Here is a 19,672-nt window from a genome sequence, read left to right on the forward strand (position 1 = left end):
GGGTGTCCTGGTTTGAACTGAGGGAAGCCAGAGAACAGATCTAGGAAGCTAGCAAATTCCACACAAGGTCCCTGCTGAGACACCAAGCACAGGACTCAGCACCTATGAGCCAGCAGGTCCCAGCTGTGGATTTGCTGATACCCCATTAAGCATGGCATGGATTTGGCTTAATGATTTCTAAATCATTAAAAAATAATGTTAATGGAACAACAAGGAATCATTCTATACACAGGAAGTGGCCAGATGGTGCAAAGGGTGCTCTGATCAGCGCGCCACAAGTCCCAGGGAACGTGCTTTAATTTGCGGGTGTACCAGCCTGAACTTGCCACATACAGACGCCAATGAAACGTGAGCCTCAGAAATGCGATGTTCTGTAGCTAGTGAGTGTGACCCTAGAGGAAACCTGGTCCCTTTCAAGAGGTCACTTCACACCAAATGTTAGGGCTGGAGAGATGGCTCACCCATTAAAAGTACTTGCTGCTTTTCTAGAGGACTCAGGCTCAGATCCCAGCACCCACATGGCCGTTCACAACCATCTGTAACTCCAGTTCCAAGAAATCCAACACCTTCTTTTGGCCTGAGGGCATCAGGTATGTACATGGTACATACACATACATGCAAGCAAACCATTCATTCACATAATCTTTTTTTTTTTTTTAATCTGCCAGATGTGAGAAACAGGACATTTTGGGTCATTTTGCTCATCTGCAAAGTGACCTTCCAAGGTTGAGGGGGTTGGAGATTGCATTTTGCATTCTGAGAAGACATACAATGAAGGTAACTCTTGGAGAGATGCTCGCCCTCATCAGGTGAGTCCAAAGATTGGGGAGTCTTGGAAACTGGCAAGGAAAAAGCAAAGCAGGTCTGCATAACGCTCTGTTTACAGCGGGCGGACACACACACACACACACACACACACACACACACACACACACCACGATATGGGGCTGGAAGGCCAAGGGAAAACCCTTCTGAGACCAGCTTTTCAATCACTGAACACTCGAGTGCCCTTGAATGTAGCGTCGTGATACTGTACACACGCTCCTGTGTAGATCCCACTAGGGGGCTACTTTCTGCTTGTTTGGTTGTTTGGAGACAGGGTTCCTTGTAAACGAGGCTGGCTCCAAACTCACTAACTAGCTGAGGATGATGGCCATGAACCTCTAACTCTCCTGCCTTTACCTCCCAAAAGATGACAGGCATGAGGCGCCACGCTTGGTTCCCGTGGTGCTGGGAATCCAAGCCAGGGTTCCACGCATGCTAGGCAAGTGCTGTGAGACATCGCCCGCTCCCTAGTGAAAACACGGTGCCTGGATTTTGTCTGTGTGGGATAATGAATGCTGGGGTGAAGCAGCAGCTACACTGCGGAGCCTCTGCATGGGAGAGGCGAGTGTGCATGCAGGAAACGAACAGAAAACCCTCCGCAGGCGTAAACCCACACAGCGCAACGGGAGGGAGCCAGATGGAGTATCGTTTCTGCAGTACGTAGGTCTTGGTCTCCCTCCTCCAGAGGACTCCAGTTTTCCTATGGGAATCACTCTCGGCCCTTCAATCACTTATGGGTCCTGGTTTTGACAGGCCCTCATAATGGGCCTATCATGACTGACACCTGGCCACTGAGAACTTGGGGGGGGGGGAGTTCTTATTGCAACTGCTAAGCTGTGAGCTACGAGCAGGAAACGACGGCCTTATGTGAGGTTGGCATGCGTAAGAGTGGCGTGAACAGAGGCGAGGGGCCCGAAAGACTGAGGCCGAGGAAAGGCCTGGTTCTCGCGCCTCTCTCCGAGCTCCTTCGCCGCCTGAGCCCCCGGATCCAGCCTCACCTGACTGAGGCGGTTCTGCAGCTCCTTCACCTGCTGCTCCACCTGCTGCTTCTCGCCCTGCAGCCGCTCCACCAGCTGCAGCTTCTCCTGGCTCCAGTGGCGCTCGCTGATCTGCAGCTGCCGCGTCAGCTCCATGACGGCGCTGTAGGACTCAGCCAGGAGGTGCTGCTGCTCTTCCCGCTCCCGCTGCAGCGCAGCCTTCCAGTCGGGCCCGGGCCGCTCGCCGGCACCCTTCCCAGCCTTCAGCTCCATCTGCAGGAAGAAGCGTCAGCTGGGTCGTGGAGGGCACACTGGCTCCACACCTATACCAGAGAGGTTCTGGGGACCCTCCGTGCTGATCCCCCTTCAACAGAGCTGAGGACCCCTTTCTGCATACAAGCCAGACCCTGCACTAATGTTCCCTTCCTAAACCTCTGTAAGCCAAGTGCTACATCCCGTCCCTCGGAGGGGCTCCAAGGGGCTAAACATTCCACATCTGGCTACAATAGGCAGAGCCCCCCAGCTACTGATAACCATGCCATTTATCAACTCTTTTTTTTTTTTTTTCCAAGACAGGGTTTCTCTGTAAAGCCCTGGGTGTCCTGGAACTCACTCTGTAGACCAGGCTGGCCTTGAACTCACAGAGATCTGCCTGCCTCTGCCTCCTGAGTGCTGGGATTGAAGGTGTACGCCACCATCACTCAGCCCCTGCCTATTTAATATGTATTAATAACCCTGCCTGTGTCTCTCTGCTCTAACCAACTACATAATAAATAGGCTAAGCTTCCAGAGCATTGTGGTTTCTCCAACAGAGAGCCCAGATCACCCAATCCTAGCTTTCTGTGTCTCCTTGTGTCCCTCTGTCTTTTCTTCATTCTCTTGACATCCTAGTCAGGTCTAGCCCAGAGCCATGTTGGATGTGGCGTGCAGGCAGGTGTGGGAGCATTCTGCGAGCCCACAGTTCAGCCTATCTCTCTATCTCTCTATCTCTCTGGGGCACAAGGTGAAGTGTAAGGGGTCCTGTGCACCCAAGAGCACAGCTTAGGACCCTCCTCCCCAATCTGACGGTCTAGATCTGGGCTGGGAACCAGGGAGAGACGTCCCTGAGAAGCAAGGAGGCTTACCTGTGACGCATGGCCCTTGAGCTCTGCCCGCTCCGTCTCCCATGTGGCCTTAGCCTTTGCAAACTGCTGCTGAAGCTCAGTCAGACCGCGACGCTCGTCCCGGAGCAGCCAGCACAGCTCCTTCAGTGTGACCTTCATGTCAGCCAGGGTCTTGATGTACTCATTAGGCTGCAGACAGAGTAAGACCTGCTCAAGAGCTTTGTGAAGGCAGGGAGGGCAGCCCTGGTGCTGCTGACTCACCCAGGAGTCCAGCCTGGGCCCTACCAGCCTCAGAGAACCCTCTTCAGGTCCTCTCCAGTAAAATGGGGGTGAAGGCCAGTCCTGGGGTAGCCTGGCTGAGCAGCACGTCCCACATGCAATGTACTGTCACATGAGCAGCAGTTCTGCCCAGATGGAGAGAAACAACCTTCCCCAGGCTTGGCAGGCCCCAGGCTACAGCTCTCTTGCCTCTCTAAGCTGAGGCCTCCATGGAGCCTCTCAAATGGTACTCCCTTTTCCTGGTTCCTTACACACTGCTCAGCCACACCCCAGCTCACTGTAGAACCCTTTGAGGCTGACGGACTCCATGGCTCCCTCTGACCTGTGGGTTGATCTGACAGTTCTTTCTTATTTCTAGACCATAAAGGCCTCTCTTCATGTGACCCTGGCCTGGTATCCTTACCCTCTCCCAGGGTCCCACTGGTCACAGCTACTCCAGCACATCTTGCCACACCTCTGTACACACAGTCCTCTTGGTTCAGTATGGTCTGTTTTCCTTTCTGAATTTAACAAGCCCCTATTCATCCATGGAAGCTCACTACACGTGACCCCCTTCTCTGTAACACTGCTCCCTATATAACAAATTCACTGCTCTTCTTCCCGTACTTCACAGATCATCTGCTCTTCTGTCACCACCCCGGATGACTCACGTCCCCCTAGCCCTGAGCAGCTGGCGGGCCAGTTCCCAGCCAATCACCATCTGCAGCTCCCGTGTCCCATCAGGGCTGTGTGAGAAGACAGCCGGAAGTGATCATTAATGGATGAGGTACACACGGTACACACGAGTCGGACCAGAAGGGGCTGAACCCACCGTGTTCTGGGTCCAGCTGTCCCCTGTGCAGGCCTTGTTATCCGAGTGTTGGGCGTTCATCTCTTCTTCCTCCATGAGCAGGTACAGCTCCTTCATGCTGTTTACCTGGTTTGAGAAACCACATTCAACAGCCTCAGCCTTCAGAGGGTGGGGACACTGCCAAGCCGCTCAGGTAGAAAGGGGACTGCGCAGCCATGTGGGAAGGATGAGCAGCTCAGGAGGAACCAACGCCTGTCAATGACGTCCCACACCTTAACGGTGATTCCCCCCCCCCCCCCCCCCGACCCGGCACTGTTCCGGGAGAGAAGCAGAACTCACGCCCCATGCCCCCTTCTTCCCGCTCAGGGCTAGGCCTAAGCTCAGCCATACCTCCAGGAAGTCATCCTCCTCGTGGGGCAGGACCTTGCCCTGCCGCCAGCGCTTCAGGAACCACCTGAGCTTCATGAAGAGCAGCAGGAAGTTGTGCTTGAACTGCTGGGACTCTTGCACCAGGATGTTCTTCTCCTGGCTCCAGAATTTCTGCTCCAGCCTCCTTTGGAGGCTCAGACTCTGGAGCTCGAACTCCCGCCTCAGCAGCGCCCTCTGCTGGTCTTCTTTTAGCTGTCAGGACAGGCGTGAGCAAGGGAGGCCCCCCGTTGATTTCAGACCCAGATCAAAGGCAGAGGGGGGACACTAATGTCAAGTGCCTGCTGGTGACCCCTGCCAGGGCCACTACCCAAAGCAGCCCAGTGGGCTGGAGAGAGAGCTGTCAGTACAGTGCCTGCCACACAAGCATAAGGACCTTAGTTCATCCAGAAGGCACATAAAAAAGCTCAGCCAGCCCGCCTCCTGTCATCAGTGAGCCCTGTTGCCAGGGGGGGATCCTGACTCAAAACACTGGGAAATCAGCTTGAGGAATGACCTCTGGCCACCATGACTGAGCACCCACCGGGCATCAGATGCCTCCCATGTACTCACATTGAGGAATGACCTCTGGCCACCATGACTGAGTACCTACCGGGCGTCAGATGCCTCCCATGTACTCACACTGGTCTGGGAACTATGACGTTAAGTGGGGACCGTAGAGAGGGCGAGGTGCAGAGCAGAGGTATGCTGGGGTCAAGAAAGGCTGAGTAACATGAACTATCCTAAGGTCACGGCTAAGGGAGCCACAGGCCCGGGATGTACAGCTCTCAGCGAAGCACGTCTGCTCTGTGAGCTCTGTTTCCGAATCTGTAATCCTTCTGCCTCTGCAGCACGTCCTACCCTGCACCATCACCGCGGCAGCTTCCAGATCAGTAAAGTGGGGGACCTCATAGGGAAGAGTATGAGGATTACAGGATACAATATGTGGGGCGTGTGTTACACGGGCCATTCGGGAAGGTCTGCTTCTTTCTTTCTTTCTTTCTTTCTTTCTTTCTTTCTTTCTTTCTTTCTTTCTTTCTTTCTTTCTTTCTTTCTTTCTTTCTTTCTTCCTTCCTTCCCTCCCTCCCTCCCTCCCTCCCTCCCTCCCTCCCTCCCTCCCTCCCTTCCTTCTTTCTTTCTTACATTTCCTTATTATTTTGTATGTGTACGGGTGGGCACAGGTGCCTTGGCATGTGCATGGTGGTCAGAGGACTAGAGAGGTTAGTTCTCTCCCACTGTACGGGTCCTGGAGATCGAACTTAAGTTGTAAGGCTTGGTGACTAGTGTCTTTACCCATCTCACCATTAATAAATGCTATTATCAAACTATCAAACTGATCCATAGCCCGGTTTGATAGAAGCACCATTTCAAAAACAGGAAACTGAGGCCAAGAGTTGAAACAGGCTGGAGAGATGGCTCAGTGGTTAAAAGCACTGGCTGCTCTTCCCGAGGACCCGGTTTCTGCTGAGGGCCGTGGGAGTATACAGCAGGTGACAACTGATGTTTGACAAGTCGACCCACCAGACCTATAACTCTCTGATGGGGAGCCCTACCTGGCAAGGCCGTGGGGTCACTGGCTGTGGAAACGGGCTGCTTTCTGTCTGTAACTTTCTCATGTGCCACCATTATACCTCCCTACAAGAACAGCTGTGGGGTGCTTTCCACGGCCCTTTGGTGGTGTGTTTTACATCTCTGGGCACACAGTTAGCTGTGGATTTCTGTTTAAGCTGTATAATTCCGATGAACAGAAATATTACCAGAATATTCTTCTTTACTGACACAGGAAAGTAGCAGTATTCTCAGTCTCAAAGACAGCCTTTCATACATTTTGCAAAGACTTTAGAACAAGTCCAAAACAGATTAAGCCTCCCCTACAGAATATACACAAAGACTAATTCCCAGGTGTTGTTTATTGTTAAATCAAGGCCAGGCTGTTTACATCAAGACACAGTCCTTCCTTGCAGTAGCTCCCTTTCTGCAGGTACCACTCAAGGTTCAGCCAATTGTTTATTGTGGCTGTATCCCTGCTGAGCTCCCCAGGAGTGGCTCCAGAGAGTAGCACCTAGCCCTAATCCATCTTTTGTTTAACTGATACCTTTTGTTTGTCCTATGTGAATCTTGTCTCAGAGCCGCCTAAGGATACAAGGCCTATGCAAAACTTGGTTCAGGAAACCCAGCAAACTGTGGTAACTGAGAAACTGAGGAATTTGCACTTGGCATTGTATTGTTGGGAGCTCCTTTTAGGTTGTTTTGAGCATGTGGAAATCAACTGGCTAAACTGTAAATATTGAGAGATATAAAAATGCCCAAGGTAAAGGGAAAGGGGTCAGTCTCTAGAGCCTTGAGTTAGAGAGGCTGGATTCCCCTGCAGCCTCGAAAGCTAAATTCATTCTTAAGGCACCTCTGAATCTTCTTTCCATGGAGTCATGTGAACCCACACACCTGTGCTGCGACATTTCGAGACAAGAGCTGCTACAGAATATGAGTGAAGTGTGTGTGTGTGTGTGTGTGTGTGTGTGTGTTGGGTGAGAGATGAAGAAGAAGCATGAGAGAAGTGTGAGGAAGTAAATGGGTGAAAGAATGAATGAATAAAATGTGATGGATAGACTAAAACTTGTTCCTAATTACCCTCGGATAAAAGTTCCCTACCCCTCGATACTCTGAGGCATTCCTTTCATTACCCTGAGCAGATCATGGGAGCTGGTCTAACAAAGTCCATTATAGGTTTCAGTTCCCAGAACCCACATCAGGCAGATCCACAGACACCTGCACTGACGTGTACATATCCACACATATATATGTGTAATTAAAAATAAAAAAAAATCTTTTAAAAAATTTTTTAAAGAGATGAAACTGAGAGTCATGGTGTCACATGCATTTAATCCCAGCACTTGGGAGACAGAGGCAGGCAGATTTCTGTGAGTTCGAATCAGCCCACTCTACATATTGAGTGGACAGCCAGAGCTACATAGAGAGAGATGTTGTAGAATATTATTTTAATGCTGTGGAACATTTGTTTAATGATGCAAAGATGTGTTGCATTCTTTTAATGATTAACACATTCTTTTTGTGATGCATGTGTTTAATTCTGTGAAGCTGTGTTACTGTGCCTTTCTAAAATACCTGATTGGTCTAATAAAGAGCTGAACAGCCAATAGCAAGCAGGAGAAAGGATAGGCGGGGCTGGCAGGCAGAGAGAATAGGAGAAAAAGAGAGAAAAGGAAGATTAAGGAACAAGAAAGGAAAGAGAGGGGACACCAGGGGCCAGCCCCTCCGCTACATGGCAAACCATGGAGTTAAGAAGTAAAGAAAGGTATACAGAAATAGAGAAAGGTAAATGACCAGAGGCAAAAGGTAGATTGGATGATTTAAGTTAAGGAAAGCTGGCTAGAAACAAGCCAAGCTAAGGCCGGACATTCATAAAAAAAGAGAAAGACTGTGTGTGATTTATTTGGGAGCTGGTGGTAGGCTTCCAAAAGATTCAAAGAGTAAAAAACAATCAATAGCAGAGAGAGACACTGTCTCAAACAAAACAGAGCAAAATCCAAAGAGATTAAACAGGCCAATGTCATCTAGGCAGCCAATATCACCTGCAGGGGTCCCAGCTCAGGCTAGAGCTTACAATCACAAACTCTGGCCTGTGGTGATTTTTGTGCACCCTAATAAACTTGCCTGAGGATCAGAGGACAGAACCAGCCACTAAATTAGACACAGTGCCAGGCAGTGGTGGCACACACCTTAAATCCCAGCACTTGAGATCTCATGCCTTTGCTTGGGAAGCACACACACCTTTAATCCCAGGAAGTGATGTCTGGGCAGAGCAAGGTATATGAGGCGTGAGGAAACAGGAACTCACTCTCTAGGCTGAGGATTTTGTAGACGTGAGAACTAGTGGCTGCTTCTGCTAGGGACAGGACCCTGAGCCTCCCACACGCTGGGCAAGCGCTCTACCACAGAGCTACACCATGGCCTCTGCATCTTCAGTCCTGGGAGAAGGTGTAGCAGGTGAAATAAAATGTGGTACAAACCCACCTGGACCACCTTCTGGTTGAAGCTGTCTGCCTCCTCCTTCCGGAGCTGCCGCTCCTGGGACAGCTGCTCCTGCAAGCCCCGGAGGCTGTCGTGGGCCTCGGCCAGAACCAGCTGAAGCTCTTTGATCTGCAGTGGGGTGGGGGCCACACAAGGAGTGGAGAGAGGACACAGGCTGTGGTCAAAGAACGGCAGGAGCAGAGAACCAACAGTCAGCTGGACCCGGTGTCCTTGCCTCAGAGTCATTGTGACCGTTAAATGAAACAGTCCATGTCAAACCCTCCACAGAATAATTTTTAACATTTCTCTCTTGCAAATTTATTTGCAGAAAAAAAATATACCGTGGGAACTAAATTTGATTCACAAAGTTGTTCATAGTCTCTTTAATCGCTTGATTTACTTACTTTTGACTCGGCCTCAGTATTTTTCTGGTCTTCAGTAATTTTCTGGTCTTTTGACTCGGCCTCAGTATTTTAGCTGGTCTCAAACTCCTGAGCTCAAGGCATCCCCCTGCTTCAGCCTCCCAAGTAGCTGGGGCTATAGGAGCTGCCACCACATGCAATTTCATTGTTTATAATTAAAGGTTTAGAAGTCTCTTTGTCAAAAATCAGGTGCCCATAGGTGTGTGCATTTATGTCGGGGTCTTTGATTCCATGGATCCACCTGTCTGTTTTTATGCCACTACCATACTACAGCTCTGTAGTAGAGCTTGAGATCAGGGATGTAGCGCTTCAGATCAGGGATGGTGACAGCTTCGGAAGTTCAGGATTTTTTTGGCTACCCTGGGTTTTTTGTTTTTCCATATGAAGTTGAATATTGCTCTTTTAAGGTCTGTAAAGAATTATGTTGGAATTCTGATGGGGATTGCACTGAATCTGTAGATTGCTTTTGGTAAGATGGCCATTTTACTATGTTAATCCTACCGATTCATAAGCATGGGGAGATCTTTCCATACACGACTGGAGAAAAAAATGTCAACATAACGATGCCTAACAATATTCTTCCTAACAATATACTCATAGATCGGTGACTACGCCAATTGTCATCAGAGAGCCTTCATCCAGTAATCAATGGACACAGATACAGACACTGGGCCAAGCCCAGGGAATCCTGCTGAAGAGAAGGAGGAAGGATTGTATGAGCCGCTGTGTGTGTGTGTGTGTGTGTGTGTGTGTGTGTGTGTGTGTGTGTGTGTATGGGTGTGGTCAAGGACATCACAAGAGAACCCACAGAAACAATTGATCTGAGCTCACAGGAGCTCACAGACTCTGGATGGACAGCCAGGGAGCCTACATGGGACTAGGCCTTCTGCATGTATGTGTCAGTTGTATAACTTGGTCTACTTTCGGGACTCCTAGTAATGGATGCAAGGGATGTCTCCAAAGCTTTGGCTGGCTTTTGGGAACCTATCCCTCATACTAGGTTGCTTTGCCCAGCCTTAATACAAGGGGAGGAGCTTGGTCCTGTCTCAACGTGATGTGCCATGCTTTGTTGACACCCACGGGGGGCTTGACCATTTCTGAACAGAAACAGAGAAGTGGATGGCAGTGGTGGAAGAGGGGGCTGGGGGAAGTGGGGGAGGGAATGGAAGGACGGGAGGGAGGAGAAACTGTGGTCTGGATAATAATAATAAAAATAAATGAATACATTTAATTAATATAAAAATTTAGAAGCAATTTAAATAATAAATAATGAGATCTAAAATGTGTTTAATGGGTCTATATGTGTAAAAATCCATTCAGCTGTACATTTACAGATACTGTCTTTGTGTATTATTACATAACAGAAACACATTAACTATCAACATGGTTAACTACCTAATGATCTTAACTTTCTTTATATCTTCATGTAATGCTGCTTAGGGGTCTAATTGTACTTATTGTGGCTTACAATGACTATGGCACAAGATCATTAAAAAAAAAAGTTAACCAAATTCTCCAGTTTCTGGGGGAAATGGTGTTTTAAAAGCATTTAGGCCGGGCGGTGGTGGCGCACGCCTTTAATCCCAGCACTCGGGAGGCAGAGCCAGGCGGATCTCTGTGAGTTCGAGGCCAACCTGGGCTATCAAGTGAGTTCCAGGAAAGGCGCAAAGCTACACAGAGAAACCCTGTCTCGAAAAACCAAAAAAAAAAAAAAAAAGCATTTAGAACTAATTAGGCAAAGCTGATGTGTTCTTGGCCCAGCAGGATGGCTCAGCCAATAAAGGCTCTTGCAGACAAGCATCAGGACCTGAGTTTGATTCCCAGGATCCCCATGGTGGGAGGGAGAGGGACCAACTCCTACAAGATGTCCTCTGAGTATGCGTGCATGCTGCAGCCCAATGTGCACACACCCACACACTAAATGAATAAATGTAAAAAGTGTTTTAAAACCTGTTCTTTTGTAAGTCCAGCTAGAGACTAGAAGGGAACACAGAAGGAACTTTCTAGAGTCTGCTGGCGGATCTAGAGGCTAATTTACAAAACAGGAAGATCGTGCGCTTGAGGCCAGCGTGGGCAACATGGCAAGACCCTGTCACAGGGCACCAAAGGGGAACAAGGTGTTCAGTTTGTAAGCACCTGTCCATCTTCCCTTCTCCCTCTCTCTCCCTTCCCTATTTGTGTGTGTGTGTGTGGATGCTGGGAACTGGACTCAAAGCCCCACACATGCTAAGCAAGAGCTTCATCACTGGGCTGTAGCTCCGCCCCATCGATACTCTGTTGTTTACTCCAGTCACGAAGGTTTTAGCCGGACGAAATGAAGAGGTGCATGAGGCAGGAGGGTCACCTGAGCCTGTGCATTTGAGACCAGCCTGAACAACACAGTGAGACTCCATCTCAAAGAAAGAAAAGTATTGCGTATTTCTGGTAACGGGAATGTTTATTCTAACACACTGTTCGGGAAGAGGAACATGGAAATGGTCCCAGGCATGGCAGGTGTCCTGCTGTGAGAAAAAATTATGTGGCCAATAATAGGATAACTTGGCACTGTCTCTGCAATGATTTGAGGCATGTCTTGTACACCTGTTCTGTATTAAAATTTCTGCAGAGCTGGGCAAAGTGTCATGTGCCTGTAATCCCAGCACTAAGAAGTTGGAGGCAGGAAGATGCTAAGTTTGAGGTAAATGTGGTCTACATCCTGAGACCCTGGCTCAGCAAACCAACAACTCTTTAGAAGAAGTCAGGCTGCTACCCTCACACACACTCCTTGAACTCAGGGTTGGTGCCACGTTTCAATAGTAACTGCTCAGGAAGGATGAATGAAACCGATTAAATGTGTAAACAAGCTCACACAAACAAGCTCATTTCTTCTCAGAAAATGAGATCTAAGTATCTCAGGGTTTTTCTTCTTCCTCCTCTCTCCTTGCCCTTCTCTGTCTGTCCAACTCCCCACTGGGGATCAAAACTAAGGTCTTCGGTATACTAAGTGCACAGGGCTACAGCTCAGTTACCCCCCAGACACTGTTTTTCCTTTTTCCCCCCTTCCCCTACTAGAATGTCCAGACTGCCTCAGTTTCCAGGGAGCATCCCAGGCTCAAGGTCCCTCAAGACAGGGAACTTTTCAAAGACCAGAGAACTCTAGATCATCAATGTTGTGGGTGGGAAAGCTGGGGCCACAGGATGTGAATGCATCCAAGGTCATACCACCAGACCATCAGAGTGATATTTCACTCAGGTCCCCTAAGTCCGAGTGACATGTCATGGACACTGTCCTCATCCTCACCCATAGAGGCCAGGCCTTAAGCTAACGCTTTTTATGTATCTACCCCTGTCAACAACCCTATGAGGGGCTCTGTTCTTAAGGCCACAAACCCTACAAATAAGGAAGCAAAGTGACATATCCAAGATCTCACAGCCAGCACACAAGAGATTCACAACCTGAACTCAGCCAGAATGGAGAGACCATTGTGCTGGGGGATGTCTTTCTGTTATGCTGTGAATACATGTTGTTCCCATTGGTTAATAAATAAGCTGCTTTGACCTATGGCAAGGCAGCTTAGAGACAGGCAGGAAATCCAAGGAGAGAGACAGGAAAGAGAAAAGAGGGGTCTGGAGAGACTCGAGCCTGCCACCCAAGGAGCAATATGCCAGCAGACTGGTAAAGCCACAGAACACGCAAAACATACATTAATAGAAATGGGTTAATAAGATAAAAGAGCTAGCTAGCAAGAAGCCTGCCATAGGCCATGCAATTGGTAATTAATATTAAGCCTCTGTGTGTTTACTTAGGACCAAGCAGCTGCAGGACGCGGGTGGGAGAGATTTGTCCCATAGCGTGCGGGGTCGGGGGTGGGGGGTGGGGGATGGTACAGGCAGGAGAAACTTCCAGCTACACCATTGCCTCTCTGGTATGTACACTAGACATTTTATGATGGCCTTCAGTTCAACATCCTAACACTGGCATTACAGGTACACACCATGTCCAGCTTTCTCTTACTAGACCATGGGATTGATTCAAATTCTCTTCTTTTTCCCCCCCACTCCTGGTTGTCAGGAAGCTTAAAACCAAACGGAATGCTCAAAGCCCATACCATCACCCTCCAGGGATCACCCTGGTTTTGAGAGGCCCCAGACCATCTCCTTCTATCCAACCTCCAGCTTAGGCCTTGACCCACCTCAGAGGCATAGGAATCATTATCTTCAGCTCGATAAGGCCGGAAGTTCCGACTAGGGTCAGGCTTGGAGTCCAAGTCACCAGCACGGAAGGCCTCCCGGATCCTGGGCTCCCATTCCAGCAGCTCTCTGAAGTCAGATGGCTAAAGGGAGGGGCACAAGCAGAGGACAGCCATGGGGAGAGGCCCGAGGAACACTACAAAAGGTCCCCACCAGGCCTCAGCTCCATAACAGGGTCTGTCCACGGGAGAGTGAGGCCCAGGTGAGTCAACCTTGCACCCTGGACCCAGCCTTACCAGGGTGCATTGCCACCACGCAATGACTGCCTGTTGCAAAGATGAATGAGTAGGCACGTGAAAACACTATTTTTGTGAATGGCTGTTACGCAAAGCCTTCTGAAACAGTTCCACTGCTCTACCACCTGTGTGATCCCAGCACACTCTTCAGGATGAAACAAGGAGGGGACTCGACATGGGGCTGTCCACTTGTTTAAGAAGCCATCTCACGCCCAAGCAGCAAAGCATGAGTTGAAGCTGCTATAGTACTGTGCAGTGCCATGCATGGGAATCTGCTCTCAGGATGAAAACCAAACCACCCCATGCTCTGCAGCCCAGCCTCAACGCTCTGCACAGTTCCTTGAACCTACCATGTTCCTTGTCTATGAGCTGAGCCTCTTCAAGATCTAGGACAAGTTCCTTGTTGATAGAAACTATGTATCTTTCTTTCAGGTCCCTCTTCTGTTTGTCATATCCTAGTCACAGGCTTGCCGCGTTGGTTAATTCTTCCTCACTAGGCAATAAGGACCTTTGGAGTGGGAATCCTATTGCTATCTGGTTCTACAGACGACCACCTATCTGTGCTGAGCACACAGGGCAGGGGCAAGCAACAAAGTATCCAGCAAATGGACTGGTAGGTAATACAGTGCATGAAGAAGACACACTATTCAGGAATACAAAGGGTAGGGAGCAGCAACAAAGTATCCAGCAAACAGACTGGGAATACCATCCACGAGGAAGACGCTGTCCAACAACAGCTACAACACAAAGCAAAAGGGGTGAAAAAGAAGCGCAGGGGAGGGCATATGGGGGTTTAGGAGGGTGCTTCCAGGATGCAACTAGACACAAGCATCTAAATGAGTAACTGCACCCAAGAAACCTCTGCCCAATCCTCTGTCGTTTTTATTCATTTAATTTTTAAATTTTCTCTCGGGAATTTTGTTTTGTTTCTATCCTGTCCTGGAGATGAAGCCTGTGCTGCCTGCTAAGGCAAGTGCCTTACCGCTGAGCCACATGCCCACATGGCTGCTGCATGTGACGACTGTACTGAAGATCACCACTCAAGACCATCTACAGAGGTACTGGCACAAAGTGGTAAGCAGGGACACAAGGTGTCCCCTTACTTTTGTATTTGCCTCCAATGTTTCTGTGCTGCTTTCGCAAGAATACTCTGCAAATTGTGGACATTTTTGCCATTTTAGTTTTTCTAGGTAGCATATCCTGGGTATTAAGACTAAGCTTCTCAAAAACTCATCAAAATGATTTCAAAACCACAAACAGTTGCTTTAAAATGCAAAATTATGGGCTGGCAAGAGAGCTTAGTGGGTAAAGGTCCTTGCTACCAAGGCGACTTGAGTAGATCTGCAGGACCATCTGAGAACTGACTCCTGTGACCGCTGCATGTCCACAGTGGCTCCCCCTGACCCCCCAGAAAATAAGTGTAATAAAGATTTTAGTCACCAAAGAGATAGGAAAAGAAGGGGGTAGGGTGGCTGCCCTGGAGAAATGGCTCAATGGCTAAGAGATCTTGATGCTCTTCAGGAGGACCCAAGTTCAGTTCCTAGCACCCATATCAAGGCGCTCACAGCCACCTTCCTCTGGCTTCTGTGGACACCCACACACAGGGGGCATACATATACACGCATGCACACACACGTACATTTTCAAAAGTCTTTTAAAAGGAGGGGGCCAGGGATGTGGTTCAATGGTAGAGTACTTGCCTAGCATGTATGAGGCCCTGGGTCTGTCCCCAGCACTGAGGAGAGGGGAGGGCAGGGGAGAGGGGGGAAGGGAAAAAAGTAATCTAGCAAAAAGATAGGACCTCAGAATCAACCTCCATTCATAGTAAATGCATGCTGGGCAATTCACTGAGTCAACAGACTTATACTTAGTAAGCTGGAATAAATACATTTTTACTCCCTGTAACAGCAAATAGCAGGCCAAGTGAACAAAGCCAGGTACTGCTGTGTTTGGTTTCTGCAATTCCATTTATATAAAGCTCAAAGATGGATAAAATCAGGAGGTTGTCCTGAGGAGCAGGGATAGTGGCTAGCAGGGAGACTGAGCAGGGCAGCCTTGGGACTGACTGGTCATGTTCTGGATGATGATCACTGTTGACTGCAGGACACTTGTAGAGTTGTTTGTACACATGACCTTGTGTCCTCCTCTGTCGTGTGCCTGGTCCAGCACAAAGTTTGTATGTAATCAAAGTAACAGGAAGCCGGGCGGTGGTGGCGCACGCCTTTAATCCCAGCACTTGGGAGGCAGAGCCAGGCAGATCTCTGTGAGTTCGAGGCCAGCCTGGGCTACCAAGTGAGTTCCAGGAAAGGCGCAAAGCTATACAGAGAAACCCTGTCTCGAAAAACCAAAAAAAAAAAAAAAAAAAAAAAAAGAAAGAAAGAAAAAGAAAAAAGAAAAAAAAAAGTAACAGGACCCTAGCCTGGGCATCTTACCTGGAAGTCAGAGCCAAGGTCTTTGGCCAGCATGATCTCCTTAGAGGACCCCTGGGAGCCCAAGGCGGGTAGCGCAGGGAAGGGCTCAGGTTGCTCCTTGCCAGAGCTACCCAAGGCCACATCCACCTTGCGCGTGAAAGTGTTCAATTCCTGCTGCAGCACGCTCAGCCGCACCAGGATAGCATGGATGAGCTTGGCATCCCTGGGTCCCTCACTGTTATCAGGTGCCTCGTGCAACCGCAAGTCTGCACACTCATTGTCCAGGCACAGCCGGAGGCCAACCGAGAAGCCATTGGCATCAGCCACCAGGACGTCGATGGCCTTGCTGACCAGGGCGGCCTGCTCCCGCAGCCCGGGCAGCGCCTCGGCCTCGCGGGCCCTGCAGAGCCGAGCAGTGTGGGGCTCCAGCGCCTCGCCCAGGGGAGCGGGCACGCACTGCGCAGAGTCCCCAGCCTCGGCGTCCGTCTCCAGCATGGGGCGTGTGCTCTGGCAAGAGGCCAGGTCGCAGCGCTGCAGGTTGGAGAGGAGCACGCGGTTCTCATACTGCAGCTTCTTGACCTTGCCGCTGAGCTCGCCGATCTGCAGTTTGGCGGCCGCCAGCTCCTCCTGCGAGGGCTCGCTGAGCACCGAGCAGCTGTCCTCGGACAGAGTCACATCCAGCTCGTGCTCGGAGCGGTATTTGGCCAGCTCGTTCAGCAGCAACTTGTTCTGGTCCTCCAGCTCAGCGGAAGAGCGCCTCAGCAGCTCAGCCTCCTCTTCCACGAACTGCAGGTGGCGCCGCAACTCAGCCAGGCTCTCCCCGCATTCACCACCCAGAGCCGAGAAGGCCAACCGGGCCTCGGGGCCCCCGCCACCCCCGTGGTCCTTCATGTCGTCCATCTCGGCCCGGAGGCCCCGGTTCTCCACCTCCAGCTCCACGATGCGCCGGCTCAGCAAGTTGGCCTCCTCCTCCACCAGCTTCAGGTGCACCTTCAGCTCTGTCTCGCGGGAGTGCGGAGCATCCGCCAGCTCCTCCGCGGACAGGGCTGCGTCCAGGTCTCCATACAAGGAGCGGTATTTGAGCAGCTCCTCCTTCATGCTGTCGTTCTCCTTGGCCAGCTTGGTGAGCTTCTTGCACATGAGGGCCGACTCCTCCTTTGCGAAATGCAGCTGGCATTTCAGGTCTGCGCTGTCCTCCTGCGGCCCAAGGGGTACGGAGACAGATAGCAATAAGGAAGGTTATTGGCAGCTTGGAGCTAGCCACAGCATTCTGGAGCATACTGACTATGTCTGAGAACACAGGGGTGAATCAGCCCGGCTCTCCAGGCCTGGAGGCCACAGAGAGCAGAGCAGAGACATTGATATTGAGAGACCAGGGCACACTGCCTACAATCTCGGAGTCTTGGAGCTGGTGACATTCTGACTGACTGTGGCCATTCCTGCTAGAACTGCTCCATCTGTAAAAGGGGACAGAAACATTCCTCTCTCACACAATGACTGTTAAATGGGGGGAAATGTACAAAAAGTGCCTGGCACCCCGGCTGCTAACAGGATTCTGTGCCTGGCCTGTGCAAAATGTGGTACTTTTATCTAAGTCTTACAACAAACTCACACAATAAGAAGAGATGAGGAAATGGACCAGAAAGTTGAAGTGATGCATCTCAGTTGGACGGCAATCAAGCCGCAGAGTCCAGGGACCTGTGACCCTGAACCTTGGGTTTAGTCACCCCTATGCTGTGTGAGCAACGTGTGGGTCCCGGAGTGTCTAAGGATGGGTTCAGAGTGGGCTTGGAGAAAGAAAAGTTAGAGTGGAGCTGAGAGCACGCACAGGGAAGGAAGTGTACAGGAGAGACACAGGGGAGGGATGGGGACCTCTGGGGACGTCCCAGGACACTTGGAGTTGGCCTGGTCTTCCAAACTCCACACAGGGCCTGTGAGGGGTGCTGCGGAAGTACCTGTGCAGTGGGCTTCTTGTCCGTCTTCCCCAGAGATCGGGTTCCTCTTTTCTTCAAGGAGTGCTAAAGGGAAAGAAGAACCAAACTGAAAGATCACGAAGACGATGCGTGTCCAAAGAGCGCTCACACGACAGATTCACACTGACAGCCCAGCTCAGCCTGCATGTGTCCGCCAGCACCCACGGCTGACCAAGGGGTCACCGAGTGAACAGCACAGGGCAGGCAGACGGGAGGAAATAACCGGATACCTCGCCCAGGGCGCCTCCTCCCTGCACCCACCTGTGCCGTCGCCATCCTGTTGGCTGGAAATTGGAATTTGTGCTCTTTTGCCCCCCCACCCCCGCCCTGCAGATTAAAATATAATTATATCATTTTCTCTCTTCCTTCCCTTCAATCCCTCTCATATACCTCCCCCTCATTCAAATTCATGGCCTCTTTCTTTAAGTGTTGCTGCATATGTGTGTGTTCCTAAATATATAAATACAACGGCTCGCTCCAGATGTCACTTGGATGTATGTTTTCATGGCTGACGCTCGCTCCAGATGTCACTTGTGTGTGTTTTCATGGCTGACACTTGTCTTTCATTCACTCATCAGAGATTTCCTGAGCACACCTCAGAGTGCAGAGAACACGATACTGAACCAGACAAATGAGATACCAAAAGGATGCTGTGGCCCCCTGCTTCGGGGCCGAGATGTTCATTCTCCCAGGAAAGACCTCCAAACCGAGGACTGTTCTTGGTAGTGGTGCCCACTGGCTAAGGGGAGCACCTTAAGTGAGCTCCCTGGGCGGAGCCCAGGCCCCATGCCTCAACCATAAAGGGCCACTAGCTTGAGCCGTTGCCATCCATGTGATTCAGTTTCTATTTCTGCCTCACGCCCTGTCGCAGCCTAAGGGGATCTTCCCTAAAACTCTGCATGCAAATCTCCACCTCGCAGGAAGTGACATTTCACAGGACCCTGGGCACAGAATGAATGCCAATGAACAAAATGTGGGTGCAAAAGTAGAAAGAACACAGGAGACTCAAAAGTGATGGTGAGAGGCGAACAAGGAGCAAAGGTTCAAAAACCCAGAAGCTCCGGAGGAGGGGAATCAATACATTTGATTACACAGGAAATACTACCCAGATAAAACCAAAACAAAGGAGAGCAAACCGTCTCCATCTCGGTCCCAGCACAGCTCAGTGCTAGAAAACAGGCCCCATGTGTTCCAAGCCCTGGGTTCCATCTTCAGAAACACACACACACACACACACACACACACACACACACACACACACACACACACAGTTAAGAAATAAACAATGAACTGGTGAAAATATCTGCAATAGGAAAATGGGTTAGGAATATAAGAAAGAGCACAGGAAGTCAGGCCCAGGGGGGCAGGCCTATAAATCCAGTTACTCCCAGTTACTCAGGAGACTGAGGCAGGAGAATCATAAATTCAAGGCCTGTCTGTGCCACAGATTAAGACCTCGTCTCATTAAAAGAAACGACAGAAGAAAGACTGGGGGATGCTGTTCAGTGGGAGAGAGCTTGCTCAGTGTGCATGGGGCTCCAGGTTCCAGCCCCAGTTCAGGGTGGGGGGAAGTTTACAGAAGAAAGGCAAATCCATCTTAACCCTGGAGAGATGCTTGGCCCCACTCAGGATGGAGACACTCAAAGAAAGCTACACTGAGGTGCCACTTCTCAATGATCAGATTGGCAACACGCCAAGGCTCCTAACAATACGACCTATTGGTGAAGCTCTAGCTAAACAAGAAGGCTCATTTATTGCTGGCAGGGGCGCAAAAGGGCACAAGCCCCACGGTGGGGAATTTGAGGAAATGCTACAATCATCAGCGCTGAAGTTTCTTGTTGTTTAAAGAAGTCATTCAATTAGACGCATGATTCCATTGAACACTTCCTCCCGAGAGAGGGATGATTCATGCCACCAGCTTTTGAAACCACACTTGGGTTGTTTTCAACTTTCTGAGTTGGGCTGCCCACTTGGATTTCTGGAAATGCCCCC

General features: G+C 50.1%; 1 protein-coding gene across 1 annotated transcript in view; it reads right to left on the reverse strand.

Moving 5' to 3' along the window:
* Positions 1–19,672, reverse strand: part of Mtcl2 (microtubule crosslinking factor 2) — a 71,678-nt gene that overhangs the window by 15,967 nt on the left and 36,039 nt on the right. The window contains exons 4-11 of the mRNA XM_076571063.1: positions 17,663–17,725; positions 15,729–16,904; positions 13,003–13,143; positions 8,412–8,537; positions 4,365–4,595; positions 3,996–4,100; positions 2,927–3,094; positions 1,824–2,075 (exon numbers count right to left, since the gene is read on the reverse strand). Of these exons, the coding sequence (XP_076427178.1) occupies positions 1,824–2,075; positions 2,927–3,094; positions 3,996–4,100; positions 4,365–4,595; positions 8,412–8,537; positions 13,003–13,143; positions 15,729–16,904; positions 17,663–17,725 (2,262 nt within the window). The remainder of the gene's footprint in view (positions 1–1,823; positions 2,076–2,926; positions 3,095–3,995; positions 4,101–4,364; positions 4,596–8,411; positions 8,538–13,002; positions 13,144–15,728; positions 16,905–17,662; positions 17,726–19,672) is intronic.

The sequence above is a fragment of the Peromyscus maniculatus genome, chromosome 4 (assembly GCF_049852395.1).
Source record: "Peromyscus maniculatus bairdii isolate BWxNUB_F1_BW_parent chromosome 4, HU_Pman_BW_mat_3.1, whole genome shotgun sequence".
NCBI lineage: Eukaryota > Metazoa > Chordata > Mammalia > Rodentia > Cricetidae > Peromyscus > Peromyscus maniculatus.